The sequence below is a fragment of the Bombina bombina genome, chromosome 5 (assembly GCF_027579735.1).
Source record: "Bombina bombina isolate aBomBom1 chromosome 5, aBomBom1.pri, whole genome shotgun sequence".
NCBI classification, from domain to species: domain Eukaryota; kingdom Metazoa; phylum Chordata; class Amphibia; order Anura; family Bombinatoridae; genus Bombina; species Bombina bombina.
In genome coordinates this window covers 197,282,475-197,300,789 of record NC_069503.1, presented here as the reverse complement: position 1 = coordinate 197,300,789, position 18,315 = coordinate 197,282,475, and the positions used below count along the sequence as shown (strand labels likewise).

Here is an 18,315-nt window from a genome sequence, read left to right as displayed (position 1 = left end):
TTCTTAAGACTTATACCGTTGGAAAGGTTAGGCGATTTCCTTTCCAACGGTGGGTCTTGGGGGTCTGTAGTTGCTTAGATGCCTGAGATACAGGCTTCTAAGCAGCATACCTCCTGCTCCTATATTTAACATTGCTAATGTTAAATTAAGTTGCATGGTGACGTCATCACGTTTATTGCGCGTGACGTCACCACGCAAAATGGAAGCCCCGGCGATGCCTTTCATTATGTAGCACCGATCGCCGGGGTAGGAGCGGGTGGGAGCCCCCAGATCTCCCTCAAGTTGGGAGAGTGCTAGTGACGGCTCTGAGCCGTCATTAGCACCAGAGTGGGAAACTCTGTGACGGCTCAGAGCCGTCATTAGCACTCAAGGGTTTAAAGGGACACTGAACCCATTTTTTTCTTTTGTGATTCATATAGAGCATGCAATTCTAAGAAACTTTCTAATGTACTCCTATTATCAAATTTTCTTCATTCTCTTGCTATCTTTATTTGAAAAAGAAGGCATCTAAGCTAAGGAGCAAGCCACTTTTTGGTACAGACCACGGACAGCACTTGTTTATTGGTGCTGTCCAATCAGCAAGGATAACCCAGGTTATTCACCAAAAATGGGCCAGCATCTAAACGTACATTCTTGCTTTTAAAATAAAGATACCAAGAGAATGAAGAAAATTTTATAATAGGAGTAATTAGAGAGTTGCTTAAAATTGCATGCGCTATCTGAATCACAAAAGGAAAAATTTGGGTTCAGTGTCTGTTTAACATTAAATATTTGACTGGATCTGGAGGTTAGAGCTCTTTTGTATCTAAATGGAGGGTCCCCCAAGGTCTCCTTGTCCTTAGCAGAAATTGCATTTTTATGTAAATATGAAAACTGGGTTTATAATGTTCATAAGCAAAAATATTATATTCTGGTTATTGTGTAGGATGTGCCTCTTGGATTAAAATTATAGGTCAAATTTCCCTCCCTTTTACCCATCTTAGATTTGTACAAATAATAACTATATATTTACTGGCCATTGGTGACTGCCTTAAACAAATCCATTTATATATATATTACACAGTTATGGAAATGAGAATACAATGAATATAAATGACAGTAAAAGCATTACATTGTCTTTTTCAATTAAGGAGCTATTAGCATCTCCCTTTACTACAAGGTAATATAGAAGATTAGATCTTTGTCTGGTAATAAGCCTTATTTTTTATTATGAGCATTGAGAAGTGTAGTCCTCACCACTGACTTTAACAAACATGGTTTGCAGCATTGTGAAACATCTCCAGTCTTAATTGTTTTCCATACAACAAAACGTTCCTAGAATAATTGTAATTGTATTTTGTGTTTTAAACCTGATGGTTCATTTTATTTCTCTGAAATCATTATGTTTACCACGTTCCAGATAGAAGCTTTGTTACAGTAACTGATTAGGGCTAAAAGGAGACAAAGGGTCTGTTTCTGATTTAGCACAATGCTGAATTCTGACAGTGCTACTCAAATCAGCTTTGATTTTGCATGCCCTTGTTTACTGGTGCGTGAATAGCTGGCTACTTAAAGCAGACATTTTTAATATTTATTTATATAATTTCAATGACAGCATAACTACATTTATGTTAGAAAACATATGTCCCTTGTTCTTGGTGTGTTATGTTGAATTGCTTGATTTATTCTCTTTTCTTGCATCCAACATCTGTTTACGTTGTAGGCTATGAGGCGGAGTTCATTTTGCTTATGCTGTAGATAAACATTTTGTTATATCAGCTTACATCATGTAGACATAGTGGGACATGCAATATGTATAATAGTGAAAATTTGCACCATTTTATTTTAAGGACATTAAACACTTTCAGATGGTAATATAAAATGATACTCTGCAATATATTTTCATTATTTTTTGTAATTCTTTTTGTGTAATTCCATTCTGAAATTGTGAGCTTTTCAGTTCCTGTTAGAAATGGAAGTGCAGAACACTGTTATATTCCACACAGCCATTGGCTGCACACTCTGGTAACCTATTTATAAATGTCCCTAATTGGCCACAGCAGAGAAGGTAACCTAAGTTACAACATGGCAGCTCCCATTGTTTTATAGACACACAGGGGCCTATTTATCAAAGCGTCAATCTTGGTGCATTCGCTGGAGTCAATATGCTCGCCAGACATCGCTGCCGCGAATCCACATACGACGCCCTTATTTATTAAAAAGTCTGTCAAAAACATGCGCGTCAAGTACAGAGCGATGAGCATCGGACTGTTGATAAATAAGAGTCATCAATGTGGCAGATATTCTGTTTTTTTCCACCGTTATTTATACCATATCATTACTGTCCATGAACAAGCACATTTCTCTCGCTAATCTTTTTATCCCTATATCTACTAGTCCTGCTGCCAGACAGACATTACCTGTCATTAAAACTACTTTTGAAATTAATCTGTCCCTTGAAATTACATGTGACTATAATATTATTATTTAACATATTATTTAGATACTGAACATGCGTCTTTGTTGTCTGTGTGATTTAAAAAGAGTTTACAATTGTAATCAACTTTCTAATTTACATAAATATGTAATAAGCTTCATTCTCTTGCAGCATCTAACATAACCTTTCTGGGTTTTTAGATTCCCATTGATTTCTATGGCATTCGCGACCTCAAGGGTGGTGGTTTGAACAATAGGTATGCTGCGGCGGAAAAAATGCGAGCATACCCGTTGAATGTTTGATAAATTGGGAAGAGGGTCAAATAGAGTCGAATGTGAATTTGAAACAACTGGAATGACACAAGCATCAATCTGCATCGGATTGAGATCGCGGGAGCATATATTACTTCACACATTTCAACATTTGACGATGTTGATGCTTTGTTCATTATGGCGGATTCAATTTGCGTAGAATATGACTAGAGATTTAAGCGGATTCCATTGTATTATCAGTTGAAGCTTTGATAAATCGGCCCCTAAAACTTGTCACTTATTTTGTCAATATTTTAACAGCTAATGAAACTTTATCAAATACACCTACATTTTATTCTCAGACAAATCCTTTCTTTAAATGCATCATTCTATTGAGCATTTATTCAGTATTTAATGTCCCTTTATTTAAAATGTAAATATTTTTATATCACCCCCTCCTTTTTAAGTATATGAGACATGGAACATATTATTTTAAATAGTGTTTATCTTTTATTTTTCCCAGATATAATAATGAATTTCTTAAAAGGAACTTGTTATTCAAAATTGTTCTATCATACATATAAAATGGCTGCAGTTTAAAGTTAATGCAAAACTAACATGAATTGCATGATTGTATACAACTGAGTCCTGGGACTTTATTGCTCATTGGATTATAGGAGCAACTCACTCAGAAAAGGCTAATTTTATTTAGCAGATAATATATTTTTTAAAATGTGCTGGAATATATTTTTTTTGTATCATGTTTCTTTAGTGAAGATTTATTTAGTATGTATGGTTGGTGCCTGTGCACGTATGCATTTGTGTGCATTCCCCTAAATATTTTTTGTTTATAATTTTATAGAATGGTGACAAATGTAAACTAACTTTATTGTGCTTTTTTGCTAGAAATAATAAATGAATTCTACTCATAATTTATCAAATTGCTATTGGTTATGCATATAATGCTCTGTTCTGCTTTTATTTTTTGTCTTTCTGTTCTATAATGTCTTGTGTACTTTGTTTCTGCAAATTTTACTGTTTGATTCCCTCTCCTTGGGGTCCGCAGCAAATCAATTTATTTTCCTGCGCTAGTATAACAAGAAAAATAAAAAATACAATAGAAAGTAGATAAATGCTGCAGCCCACTGCCATAATTATGAATTTCTGCACATGTAGAGAATTGACTTATCTGTTGGATAGCATTTTTAATGTTGATCAAAGACTAGGGTCTAGGTTACAAGTTAGTGCAAAAGTTAGCTTAAACCTGATCTAAATTTGGGCTAGATTACGAGTGGAGTGTAAATTAACACTCCTGCTTGAAGGTTTATTGCGCTAGATGTAAGATTTTTGCGCTTGTCGGGTTGCGCTTGTACGAGTTGAAAGTAAACTGTTTTTGCTCTATCGATAAACCGACAAGCGCAAAAAGTTAGAATATTGCGTGCGCATTCACGTATTCCCCCACAGAAGTCAATGGAGAAAAAAAACTGATACCCCATTCTCATGCAAAGACGATTGCATATTCTCATTTGCGCTAACACAACATGAAAATATGAATATTTCACATTTCATATCTGCACATAACAGAATATGTTCTATTTATTCATCATTATTTCTACATATATCTGATGGTATTTTGATACAATATATATTTATACCTATATATAGAGATGATTATATATAGGTATAGATATTTACAGATATATATATATAGGAATAAATATTTAGAAATACTTAGAACATATTCTGCTATGTGCAGAACATTGGAATGTATATTTACAGTAAAAACATAGTTAAAACCTTTATTTAATATGAATATTACATATATATATATATACTTTTACATGTTTTCATCTACTTAACGGCAAAGGGATCCAATGCACTTCTATATACTTTATGTCTATATATGTATACATATGTCTGTGTTTATATGTGCATATATGTCTGTAAATACATATATACACATATAAATATATAAATACACATGTACACACACACATATATATATATATACAGTGGTATATATATATATATATATATATATATACACATATCCATCTTTAGAAATGTATATGTATGTATCTCAATGTTAAAGCCCTTTGAATGCCTTTTCTTCTATCTTTGAGCCTTTATAACTTTTGTGTGCAATATTTTTTTTTAATAATTTTTATTAGTTGGTGTTATTATGAGTGTAAGTGTACTTTTGTAATGCATTTTTAGTTTCTTGAAACAGTTAACCAGAGCTCTGAAGTTGTGGTAATTATTTTAGCGTAAATCGATCACGCTCACGCAATCGTGTTTACTTTCAACTGTTAATATGAGCGGTAAGCCCGATGAGCACAATTCCTCGCCATATACCCCTTATCGGTCGGGTGCAAACATTTGCGCTACACTTGTAATCTAGCCCTTTGTGTGTTTAATCTTATTTTTTAAATGTTTGCATGTTTTGAATGGCTATATATTGGCTCTATTGTTTGTGGACCAAATCAGCATAACCCCCCAACATTTATAGTAAATGTGTTTAGTATTTTTAAGTTATTAACATCTAAAGAAAGATCATGGGAACTTTTTAGACATGACAACAGCCAAAACTACTGGAGAAAGACATAGACTTTATAGGATAGATTTTTTTATTCATAATTTATCAAATTGCTATTGGTTATGCATATAATGCTCTGTTCTGCTTTTATTTTTTGTCTTTCTGTTCTATAATGTCTTGTGTACTTTGTTTCTGCAAATTTTACTGTTTGATTCCCTCTCCTTGGGGTCCGCAGCAAATCAATTTATTTTCCTGCGCTAGTATAACAAGAAAAATAAAAAATACAATAGAAAGTAGATAAATGCTGCAGCCCACTGCCATAATTATGAATTTCTGCACATGTAGAGAATTGACTTATCTGTTGGATAGCATTTTTAATGTTGATCAAAGACTAGGGTCTAGGTTACAAGTTAGTGCAAAAGTTAGCTTAAACCTGATCTAAATTTGGGCTAGATTACGAGTGGAGTGTAAATTAACACTCCTGCTTGAAGGTTTATTGCGCTAGATGTAAGATTTTTGCGCTTGTCGGGTTGCGCTTGTACGAGTTGAAAGTAAACTGTTTTTGCTCTATCGATAAACCGACAAGCGCAAAAAGTTAGAATATTGCGTGCGCATTCACGTATTCCCCCACAGAAGTCAATGGAGAAAAAAAACTGATACCCCATTCTCATGCAAAGACGATTGCATATTCTCATTTGCGCTAACACAACATGAAAATATGAATATTTCACATTTCATATCTGCACATAACAGAATATGTTCTATTTATTCATCATTATTTCTACATATATCTGATGGTATTTTGATACAATATATATTTATACCTATATATAGAGATGATTATATATAGGTATAGATATTTACAGATATATATATATAGGAATAAATATTTAGAAATACTTAGAACATATTCTGCTATGTGCAGAACATTGGAATGTATATTTACAGTAAAAACATAGTTAAAACCTTTATTTAATATGAATATTACATATATATATATATACTTTTACATGTTTTCATCTACTTAACGGCAAAGGGATCCAATGCACTTCTATATACTTTATGTCTATATATGTATACATATGTCTGTGTTTATATGTGCATATATGTCTGTAAATACATATATACACATATAAATATATAAATACACATGTACACACACACATATATATATATATACAGTGGTATATATATATATATATATATATATATATATATATATATATATATATATATATATATATACACATATCCATCTTTAGAAATGTATATGTATGTATCTCAATGTTAAAGCCCTTTGAATGCCTTTTCTTCTATCTTTGAGCCTTTATAACTTTTGTGTGCAATATTTTTTTTTAATAATTTTTATTAGTTGGTGTTATTATGAGTGTAAGTGTACTTTTGTAATGCATTTTTAGTTTCTTGAAACAGTTAACCAGAGCTCTGAAGTTGTGGTAATTATTTTAGCGTAAATCGATCACGCTCACGCAATCGTGTTTACTTTCAACTGTTAATATGAGCGGTAAGCCCGATGAGCACAATTCCTCGCCATATACCCCTTATCGGTCGGGTGCAAACATTTGCGCTACACTTGTAATCTAGCCCTTTGTGTGTTTAATCTTATTTTTTAAATGTTTGCATGTTTTGAATGGCTATATATTGGCTCTATTGTTTGTGGACCAAATCAGCATAACCCCCCAACATTTATAGTAAATGTGTTTAGTATTTTTAAGTTATTAACATCTAAAGAAAGATCATGGGAACTTTTTAGACATGACAACAGCCAAAACTACTGGAGAAAGACATAGACTTTATAGGATAGATTTTTTTATTAGGTCAGGGAATATAAAGCCTCAAAACGCCATTATATATTTAGGTAGATATTTGAAAACACAGGATCGTTTGTGCATGCATGTATAGATCGTTTGTGCATGCATGTATAGATTGTTTGTGCATGCATATATAGATCTTTTGTGCATGCATGTATAGATTGTTTGTGCATGCAAATATAGATCGTTTGCGCATGCATGTATAGATCGTTTGCGCATGCATGTATAGATCGTTTGCGCATGCATGTATAGATAATTTGCGCTTGCATGTATAGATCATTTGTGCATGCATGTATAGATCGTTTGTGCATGCATGTATAGATCGTTTGTGCATGCATGTATAGATCATTTGTGCATGCATGTATAGATTGTTTGTGCTTGCATGTATAGATCATTTGTGCATGCATGTATAGATCGTTTGTGCTTGCATGTATAGATCATTTGTGCATGCATGTATAGATCGTTTGTGCATGCATGTATAGATCATTTGTGCATGCATGTATAGATCGTTTGTGCATGCATGTATTGATCGTTTGTGCATGCATGTATAGATCATTTGTGCATGCATGTATAGATCATTTGTGCATGCATGTATAGATCGTTTGTGCATGCATGTATAGATAGTTTGTGCATGCATGTATAGATAATTTGTGCATGCATGTATAGATCATTTGTGCATGCATGTATAGATCATTTGTGCATACATGCATAGATCGTTTGCGCATGCATGTATAGATGCCATCTAAAAACCAGGTCATCATAACTTTTATATCAGTCCTTAAATTCAATTCATATAAAGTGTGCTAGATTATTATAGTGGTTATATTGACATATACTATTACGATTACCCTGTAGAATGTAAGCAGATCCCTCCTCCTTCTGTAATAGTTTTTTCTTAAATTTATTTATCTCTTTTACCATGCAAAATTCTCATCTAATCAGAATTATAATAGTATTTTAAAAATGCTATCTAATCTATTAATAATTTATACTGTTGTATACATTTGCATATTTTTACTTAACAGCAAACAGTAATTTTACAAGTTTACCATTTGATTGCCTAATGTAATTTTCTTTTTACAGGAGTGCAGGAAAATATAGGGATTTTGCATGTGTAGTAAAAGATTACTGTGTGCCTAGGGCAGCATAAATGCTAAATACCACTGGGTGTGTGGTGTCACCAGAAGTACTTCATTACATTGTTGGCTTAAAATATAGCAACATTATTGTAAATAATATGTTTGTTATTCTTAATTGGGAACATTTCAAAACAACTTTTGTTAAAATGATCTCAACATTATGTTTCAGATGGATCATGACCCCAGGAATCCTGCATATATTGCATCTCAAGGGCCCCTTCCTTCTACAGTGGCAGATTTCTGGCAGGTACGCAGATTTCATTTGTTTTGGCCAACAAATTAGGTATTTTTGTTTTGCAGATACACTTTTTATGTCTTGCATAGATATTTTACGGACGTATCTTGCAAATAAATGTATTTTACCATTGTGGATGTGCTAGGCTGTAATAAAGCAGTTCTATTTCTCTTGAATATGAAACAATTAGCATAGCATCTCTGTCACATGATAGTTAAATAAACCAACGTGCATTGTTGCGTCCGCACTCAGATAACAGCTGGCAGAGGGTGTCAGTGAAGTTATTATACACTACAGGAAATCTCAGTTTAGTGTGTGCCAGGCAATTAATCAAAAGCCGACTACAAGTCTTCATCTTAAAGGAATATTCTAAAGCAAAATGTAAATGCTTAAACTGCTCGAGCATAAAGAGGTCCATCATAATCCTTTAGAAAAATGTATCAAATTATTTATCTATAAAAATCCCTATATACTTTAATGGTGATTTTCTGTTGAAAAACATTAGATATGTTTTTCAGCAGCAACATTTACTTGTAGCTGCCAGCGCTTGTGGTTCCTGAGCATGACTTGTGACTTATCTATACCCTCTATGTTGACCATCACGAGGGCTTCTAGGGCTGTTTAGACCAGTGTTTTTCAACCAGTGTGCCGTGGCACACTAGTGTGCCGTGAGAGATCCTCAGGTGTGCCACGGCAGACTGACAACAGTGTGACATATTTTTTAAACTTTGCTTGTTTTTTACTCCCAATGCAGGGGTAGTTTGTAGGAGGCATGGCATAACAGCACAATACATACAGTATGTGTGTGTTTGTGTGTATGTGTATATATATATATATATATATATATATATATATATATATGCTGTATTAGGCTACAATGTGTGATTTTTTTAAAATGTTGGGATGGTGGTGTGCCACAGGATTTTTTAATGTAAAAAAGTGTGCCACAGCAAAAAAAAGGTTAAAAATCACTGGTTTAGACATGCAGAAATTTGAAGGTGCTAAAGCCTTGGAAGCCATTGCAATGTCCGACATACAAGGTATGACAGTCTGTTACAAAGGGGTTAAATATTTAATAGGCTAGAATCAACAAAGAAAACAACGACATGCTGTAATGAGCTATAGTGCGTATTTTATACATTAGAACGTTCCATTAATAAATAGAAAAGGACTAAACTAGTTACCGTAATCTAATAAACATTGCAGTTAGTATTATAGTATCACGTTAGTCTGTTGTCGCATTAATCAATACTTTCATTTTTATTTAATGACCCAACAAAATAACAGCTGCTAAATAAATAAATATGATCTGTAAAAGTATTATAAAATGTAAAAAAATGTAATCGTAAACTAGGTGCTATAACTTTGGTGATGTTAAAAAGAAGGAAAAAAAACTAATTTACATGATCAGAAATTTACAACTGGCAAAATTGGCCCTGATTCCAGTCAATCAGCATATTCAGACAATTTGTATCTGTAGACTTTTTGTGAGGTTTTAAATTCAAATCCATTACAAATCTTTTGAAATCTCTGCATTTTCAAAGGATTTGCTTCCAGCCCTTTCATCTGACAAACTCCACCTGTACCTTTCATGTGGACACTTTGATATAACTATTCCAAGAAAATACTTTTTCAGTAGAATTTCAGATTATTTACATTGAACCTGTTAAAAACACATTTTGAGTAGTAGTTTTGAATTATATATACCAATTAAAGACAGTGAATGTCATGGCCATTTATGAGTGTAGTGAAGTATTAGGGAGATTTATTAGTCAATTATGAAACGTCTTAAATTGTATGAAATTATTAATTGCATGTAGTTTTCTGGTGTCTTTATACTGCTTTCACTTCATAAATAAGTTGCATTGAGCTAATTCAATAGTGGAGGTCCAGTCTATTAGAAAACAAAATTGAGCATCGTTTTGCATATTTTTTTAAATTAATTAACTCAACAGCATAATGTTTTTTTAGTTATTGTTAATAAACTCTTGTTTCCTGAATAAAGAAAAAAAATAAAAAGCTATCATTTTGAACTATATCATTTGTAATTTTTTTATTTATAATTGCATTGGGATGATTAGATGTTAAAAAAGTGAAAGGAATAGGACTATAAAATAGCAGGCTTTACAGCTCCAGCATACTAGTTTTAAATCTCTTGTAAATGCAAAGTGCATTAAAAGGACATTAATCACCAAGGACCCCTTGTATTAATTGCCTTGCGAACTTGAGAAGTTATCCACACGCCATTGCTGCATATGGACAACGGATCTGTTCATCCGATAGCCCGTATGAATGATTACACACTCCAACACTCCAATGAGTGTGCAGTGCCCGCCCCTTCTCTTGCATGACCAATTGCGCAAGAGAAGGGTTTGTCAATTACCCTGAGCGAGAGAGTTTGGGGTGAATTCTCTTTGCCCCCTCAGAGGTAGCTTAGAGTGTAAGAAGCAGCAGTCTAATGACCGCCTCTTCTTACATTGTGGGAAGCAGGATAGCATGTGCGATCCTGCCTTGCAAGGGCTCCAGAGCAGCTTATGAGGCTTCATACATGGTGCCATAAATATATTTCATTTACTGCCCTCTAATTATGGGTGCCACCATTTTAGAACCTAGATTTGACTGCAGGCATCAGGAATGCAATGAAACTTAGATTTCAGCACCCATGAATAGAGAGAGGTGGGAGATATCGTCAGTACTATTGTTATAAAACTTATTTAGTGTTCCATGTACCTTTTAAAAAGGCTTTTTTTTTTAAATTTTAAATATTTTTTATTGAGGTTTTGCATAACAAACATAAAACATAATACGCCTTTTTGATGAAAGAAAAAGATACTAACAAAATAGAGCGAAACATTTCAGCAGTTACATAAAACATTGATGAAAGGCTAATGAAACCTCGGTTTTTTAATAAGATAGCATAAGTGACTGACCAATTGGGGACACAGATTTAGGCCCAATGGGCCATAATTATATAAAAAAAAAAGATAACTGATGGTCAGGTGGGCAGCTCTTAAGGAGCTTCAAGAAGAGAAGGAATACTTATATAGTAAGGGGGAGGGGGAAATTCAGCGGGTGAGCACCGCTATATATATGAGGGAAAGGGTGGAGGGCGGAGCCATATGTATATATGGGTAGACTAAGGAACACGGCGGGACCTCTAAAAAAAATTTTTTTTTTATCTGTAGGATAAGATGACGTTACAAATCATATGGTGTTTGGCAACTTTACACACTTGTGGGCACGAAATAGGGTATATAAACTATGTGTTGATAGAACTACTGACTTATATGAAAAAAAACAAACATAACTTAGTCAAGAAGCACTAGACAATGCATGTACTCTCACTAAACAATAAGGGCATTATAAAACTCTGTTGTGAGCAAGTAGCCATAGTCTCTAGTTGTAGGTAAGAACACAACACATAAACAATAAGCAAAACCATAGTAGGTACATAACATTTCTTAGCTCTCTCTATATATTAACTTTTACAGCAGAGTAACACCTAGTCTAACACTGACCTGCCAGATAAAACCTGACACATAATCCTTCAAGTTTGCTCAGTAATCATACATCAAAACAGTTGGTGGGTTATGGATTGCTCAGGTTACCATGAAATTCGTTAGATCAAAATAGTATAGCCAGCAAGAACGCAAATAGTAGTAGAGGGTCTATCAGGTATAGATATATAGCTGTAGTTCAGTAGGAGAGTATCACTACGTGCATTGTGGTATATAAGCATTTATCATAACCTATAAGCAGCTATGGTAGTCTATAGGATATCTATACCAATAGCCAATAAAACTACTTCAGATAGAATAACAGTGTTCATACATTTCTCTAAATTTTAACATTAAGAGGACTGGGTGTATGAAGCATACTAAACAGACAACACTAGAACCTGTTGTCTCAGGTTGCTACAAGACTACCCTCCTCCCTGCTAGCTGAAGGAGAAGGAGGAAATATGCTTTTATGTGTATATAGGGAGAGAGGAGGGGGGGAGAATAAGAGTTAGCTTTGTACATTAGATTGAAAACTTCACTCCACAATTACTGGACAAAATGTGAGACACTCAGTTGATAGGTTGATTACACTCTCTATAGGTCCATTGACAGAGCACAACAAGTACATATATCCTAGACTAATGTAATGGAGAGCTCAATTAATGGTAGTCATGGAAGAAAGATAGCCTCTGGACACTACCCCTATTTATATACAGCAAGTAGTAACAGCCTGGGTTATTGTTAGTGCTTTAAGGAAAAAACAAAGTTTAACATTAACAGTGGTATAATGAACTATAGACTGACAATAGTCAGGAGAAAGTTGTCAAACTATACTATAAGGGAAAGTCTCATCATTCGCAGTCATCCATGCTATACAGAGTACAATTGATGCATGAAGCCGTAGCGCAAAAATAGCTATGACCATAGTATGAGCCAGCACTAGCAAGTGTTACAATAAAAATGCGTAGTGATTGCTAAGGCCTAATTAAACATTCAACATATTTATGCAAAACAAAGCACTCACACATTATCTATACAACAACAAGCTCTTTAGATATAAGGGGCATATATTAGAATCCCGCTGTGCTGGGGTGACCTGATAAAGATATTTAAAAAGCTAAGTGTAGTCTTCCATTAGGAGGAGCTCTCATAGGACAGTTCCAGGCTACAATAACCCACTGGAATGTGGGAGCCAAATAGCGGTCTCTTTTCCAGGCTAAACAGGAGATAATGGAGTAGTCCATATGAGTTGTAGGGAATAGCAGCGCTGGGCAAATTGCAGCGCAACTAAACCAAGTTCAGGAGTGTATCGAGGGCCATAATCAAATCTTTTTTAGTAGTCACAGAAAGCAGGCACGGGACATAACATCTTTTTAGCCAATACCTCTCCTGAGGTCATAGAGGTCAGCAGACTTCGTCAATAGCCATGATATCTCGTAGGCGCACCGACTTTTAGCTGCGATATCCAACATCTTTGTCTTGTCAGAGTTCAATGTAGGGACGTCCTCTACTAACACAGATGGAGTTGCGCAAACCTTCGATGACGATCTTAGGTTAGTAAAGTGGACAGTCTCCATCCTGTCCACTTGCGGTACAGCGTCGGGATGAGCGGTGGGTAGAGAGGGGTTAACAGCATCTCCCAGGGCACCAATGGAGCGGTCAGATTGGCACTTCAGATCCAAGAGTCCTCTGCAACTAGTATGCTCTAGAGAGTCGGTCCCACACTGCCGAGATCCATCCAGCGGATAGTCCTCAGTGATTGCTCCTATAGTAGGTAAAACAGTTGCTATCGCAAAGGTCTGCTCAGGCTTAACTGGGTTCTCACCTATTACTGTGGGCTGGTTTGGCACATCACTGTCAGTTGGCTGTAGCAGCATTGTGATTTCAGCAAAGTTCTCATCCATCCGCCATGCCAGATTTTTTAGCAGAGACAGCACCGTAGCATGCGAGTCAGTCAGAGATGTCAGTGCCATTTTCGTAGATGCAGTCAGGTTCATAAATTAAATTAGTATGAAGGTAGTTTGGACTACAAGCTATTATGAGGCATTTAAGAGTCGTAGTTGAGCTCTGTGTCCTCGTGGCAGTTTCAAAAGACGCAGCTTGAAGTAGAAGGTCACTCTCACTTCTGAATCAAAATCTTTGTTCAGTTTCAAACATGGACTTGTAGGAGTCTTCTTCAGGCACTTTTTGAGTGTAGTAAATATTATCAGATATTATCAATTATCCCCCAATATTAGCATTAAGAGCCAGAGCTCTTACTATATGTGTCCAGCAAGCTTGGCAGTTGGCTCCGCCCCCTCTAAAAAGGCTTTTTTTTGATCAGCAGATCAGAGATCAGCAACTCATTTGTATGCCTAGTGCCCAACTTAGCAAGGGCTGATACGTGTGTAAACACCATGAAATAGCTTACCCTAATTGTACTGGTGCTTGAAATCATTTTTAACAATCTTTTTTTCTAATATACTTTTTTCTAATATTGCAAGTATAATTATAAAATTACTCAATTATATGAAATTATTATTTTCACACTTTGACATTTTTGGTTAATAAATAAAAAAAAAAATTCAAATGTGTTATGCATCATCAGCATTGAACCAATAAGCTGTCAAATTGAAAAGCCTGTGAAATTCCTGTTTCTTATAGTCATTTGTGTCTTCTGCCAGCTTTTTCTATCATATATGGAATTTGAGCAGTTTATTAATTTAAACAGTGTCTAACCTAATAGACTGTAATGGCTTACAAACAAAGCCAAAAATCATGTTAGCTTGCACATAATATATTGATTGACATGGAAATTCTGATGGACAAGAATTAGTCCCTTTCTAAATTCTCAAGTTAAAATGCTTTGAATAAACCTTTGCAAGTTGTTTTAACAAAAACATAATACCAGCTACAAATTACTTTCTAAACATGATGACCAACATGACAGTAAATGTAAGTTATTAGGTGTATTAGTAAAAATTTGAGATTGTTCAGATGGTAAATAAACTATTTTGTGCATTCCAGAATCTAAACACACTGGGATGAATCAGATTTAATTCTTTGCAATTCAATAAAATTAGTTGAGTTGAGTAGTAATACATATTTTCTCCAATCCATAAGAGTTTGCTATGTGACAATTTCTGAATCCAAATTTTTTTCTTTCGTGATTCAGATAGAGCATGTAATTTTAAGCAACTTTCTAATTTACTCCTATTTTCATTCTCTTGCTATCTTTATTTGAAAAATAAGGCATCTAAGCTAAGGAGCCAGACAATTTTTGGTTCAGAACCATGGACAGCTCTTGTTTATTGGTGGGCAAATATATTCACCAATCAGCAGGAACAACCCATGTTGTTCACCAAAAATGGTCCGGCATCTAAACTTACATTCTTGCTTTTCAAATAAAGATACCAAGAGAATGAAGAAAATGTGATAATAGGAGTAAATTAGAAAGCTGCTTAAAATGGCATGCTCTATCTGAATCACAAAAGAAAAAATTTGGGTTCAGTGTCCCTTTAAGGTATTTTTGGCTTTGTTGACTATGGCATTTTAACCTGTTAGAATACTTATATTTAATTAATTAAGAATTAATTAAAAACATAACAGGGTTTCCACATAATAGCAATATGCAGTCAATGTGAAAGCAAAATATGGCGGCTAATTGATTTAATATTGATATTGGCTGCCTAATGTGCATGGATACAGAATTTATAATTTAAACATTAATAATTTAATCAATACCATATTGTTTTGTATATTTTAATTAATATTTTACAGACTGTTAAATCAAAAACCTTCTAATGATCATATTTAAGCTTCAAGCTAGTTTTATAGTGAAGAAAGTTGTACTAATATTTTTTTCATGAGGCCAGGATTTATTTATTTTTATTTATAGATAAAATAAAAATGTACAAAAACTGTTAAATTTTTTTGTGGCCAAGATATGTTATTCAAAATAGGACAAAATTGATGTACAGGCTGTTGAAAAAGAAGCCCAAAAGTCATGCAAAATACTATTTTGAAAAGTGTTTTCAAATATGATTGGAGCCCAATGGTCTAATTCACTCGATGCAAAATCTTGGGGAGTTTATGTTATGCAAAGCAACTGCCAAATCACATGATATCTAAGTTTTCAGATGCATTGAAATATTCACAAACTTGAATACCCTACAAAAAGCAATATGAGACACTTCATTCAGCAATTCTTACAGGCTGAATAGACCTCATTATTTAAAATTGCTCCCAAAGAAGTTCTGAGTCCTGTTGGAGAAAAAAAATCTAAAAAAAAATACATTTCTAGTTTTGTAATATTTGAGGGAAATTGAAAAGGAAAGAAAGAAATAATTGATCTTTTTGCACTTTGTGAAGCTGGTCTGGTACATAAAAAATATGGTAAGTGAAGGAAAGAACAAGTGAACTAAGTTCCAACACTAGGATGGTTGGGAGCTCTGGTGCATGGTGGTTCCTCCATATTGATCTTGTTTCATGGGTATCTGCGCAATTGTTTCCAGGGTGGTAGAGTGAGTGCTATTGCATTATATCTTAAAATAATGCATTTGTTGAACATTCAAAATTTAATTTTCCTCTAAATAAATTCATATGGTTTGTTCATCTGCTCTTTATATATAAAAATCAAATTTGGCCCCTAATTGGAAAAGTTATGACCAATTCATACATAAAGATTGGAGACAAAGAGCTCTATGTACTATGCAGCTTCTTACAAACTCCGCCACATTTCAAGTGGCGGAGAGAAATCACCCCAAAGTCGCTCCCTCTGGGTGATTGACTGGCCCTTCTCTCACACAATTGGACGCAAGAGAGAAGGGGGCAGCATTACATGAGTGTAATAATACATATGGGCAGTGGACAAACAGGATCTGCTGCCCGTATGCTGCAAAGGCATGCAGAAAACTTCTCAAGTTAATTTCCTAATTTACTTCTATTATCAAATTTGCTGTTTTCATGTTAGCCTTTGTTGAAGGAGCAGCACTACCCTACTTGGAGCTAGCTGATCACATCAGGTGAGCCAATTACAAAAGGCATATATGTGCAGCTACCAATCCGCAACTAGCTCCTAGTAGTACACTTTTCAACAAAAGACAAGGCAAATTAGTTAATATAAATACATTTAAAAGTTGTTTAAAACTGTATGTTCTATTTGAATCATAAAACAGAAATGGAGTTTTCCTTTTTGATAGAAATCATAGGTGTCTATAACAGCTGTCCCTGTACACTTTTATTTTTAAGTTCCTGTTCATTTTTAGTGCTTATGAAACCTAAATTCCCATATTATGTAAAGTGTTTTTTAAAGCAGCTGAAATCTCAGGTTTGCATCTGCAGGTAAAGAATTGACTTGCTTATTTGGTTAAACCTATTGGCAGTATTTGTAGCACATAATGACTTTTGTAAGCTTTCAAGAGATTGCATCTCTGTGGTGCTTTTCAAGTAAAATTGCACTGCATTAGTATTTAGTAGTTGCTCAAACCTTTAATTCTTTCCCCATGGGGGCAGGGCATTCCAGAATTTAGCTTTTCTACAGTCAATGTTTTTTTTCTTGATTTGCTTGTTTTTTATAATTAAATTGTTTGTATTTAGGCTTTATTGGGGATGTGTAATGTACAGAATGTATCATTTGAAATTCCTGCTTTTTTCTCTAGCTGACTGCAGCCTACATATGTATTTGTACATAGTATAGATTAGTAATGGTAAACCCAATACAACAAATCCTGGCATCAAATCGACTGCCACTCTACATTTGAAATGATGGTTAATGTTTCTTTAATGATCCTTTAAAGAGACAGTAAATATATTGCATATTTTTATTTATAATGTTTAGTTCTACATAATGAAACAACTTTTCAATATATGTGCGTTATTTATTTTAACCCCTTTTCATGTATTCTAGCTTTTAAAATTGAGCATTTTTATCATTCTCAGAACTTGAAATGCATCCTGCTGACTTATCAAGGCTATAACCCTGCTAGATATCTGTCCCTAATTGGTCTTATTAGATAACAACTTCAAAACAAAGCACTGTATACTAACTTTATGACAGTGGCTAGTAGACATGTGCATTTAGCCCTTTTGGGAGCCGGATTCCTTCTTGTGAAAGTGCAGTTCACTAAGATGTGTGCAAATCCAGGTCTTAGTGGGTTTCACTATCATAAGAAGAAATCCAGCTCCGCATTCTGGGGCATCAAAAACCTCTGAATGAACATCCCAAAAATTAACTTTGTAACATTTCTCTGATGCAAATAATAAAAAAAAGAATTAAAACAAATGTCATATACGTGCTGTGAGAATTGTAATTCAATGTTTCTTTTGTATTACATGAAAGTTAAATTTTACACATAAATTATGCAACATTAAGGGCTAGATTACAAGTGGAGCGCTAAATTATCAGGAACGCAATAATTCACCAGCCTTT

The 18,315-nt window shown here is 34.3% G+C and overlaps 1 protein-coding gene across 1 annotated transcript in view; it reads left to right on the top strand.

Annotated features, from left to right (window-relative positions):
* PTPRN2 (protein tyrosine phosphatase receptor type N2) overlaps positions 1-18,315 on the top strand; it is a 1,723,588-nt gene that overhangs the window by 1,649,228 nt on the left and 56,045 nt on the right. The window contains exon 17 of the mRNA XM_053715671.1: positions 8,341-8,418. Within this exon, the coding sequence (XP_053571646.1) occupies positions 8,341-8,418 (78 nt within the window). The remainder of the gene's footprint in view (positions 1-8,340; positions 8,419-18,315) is intronic.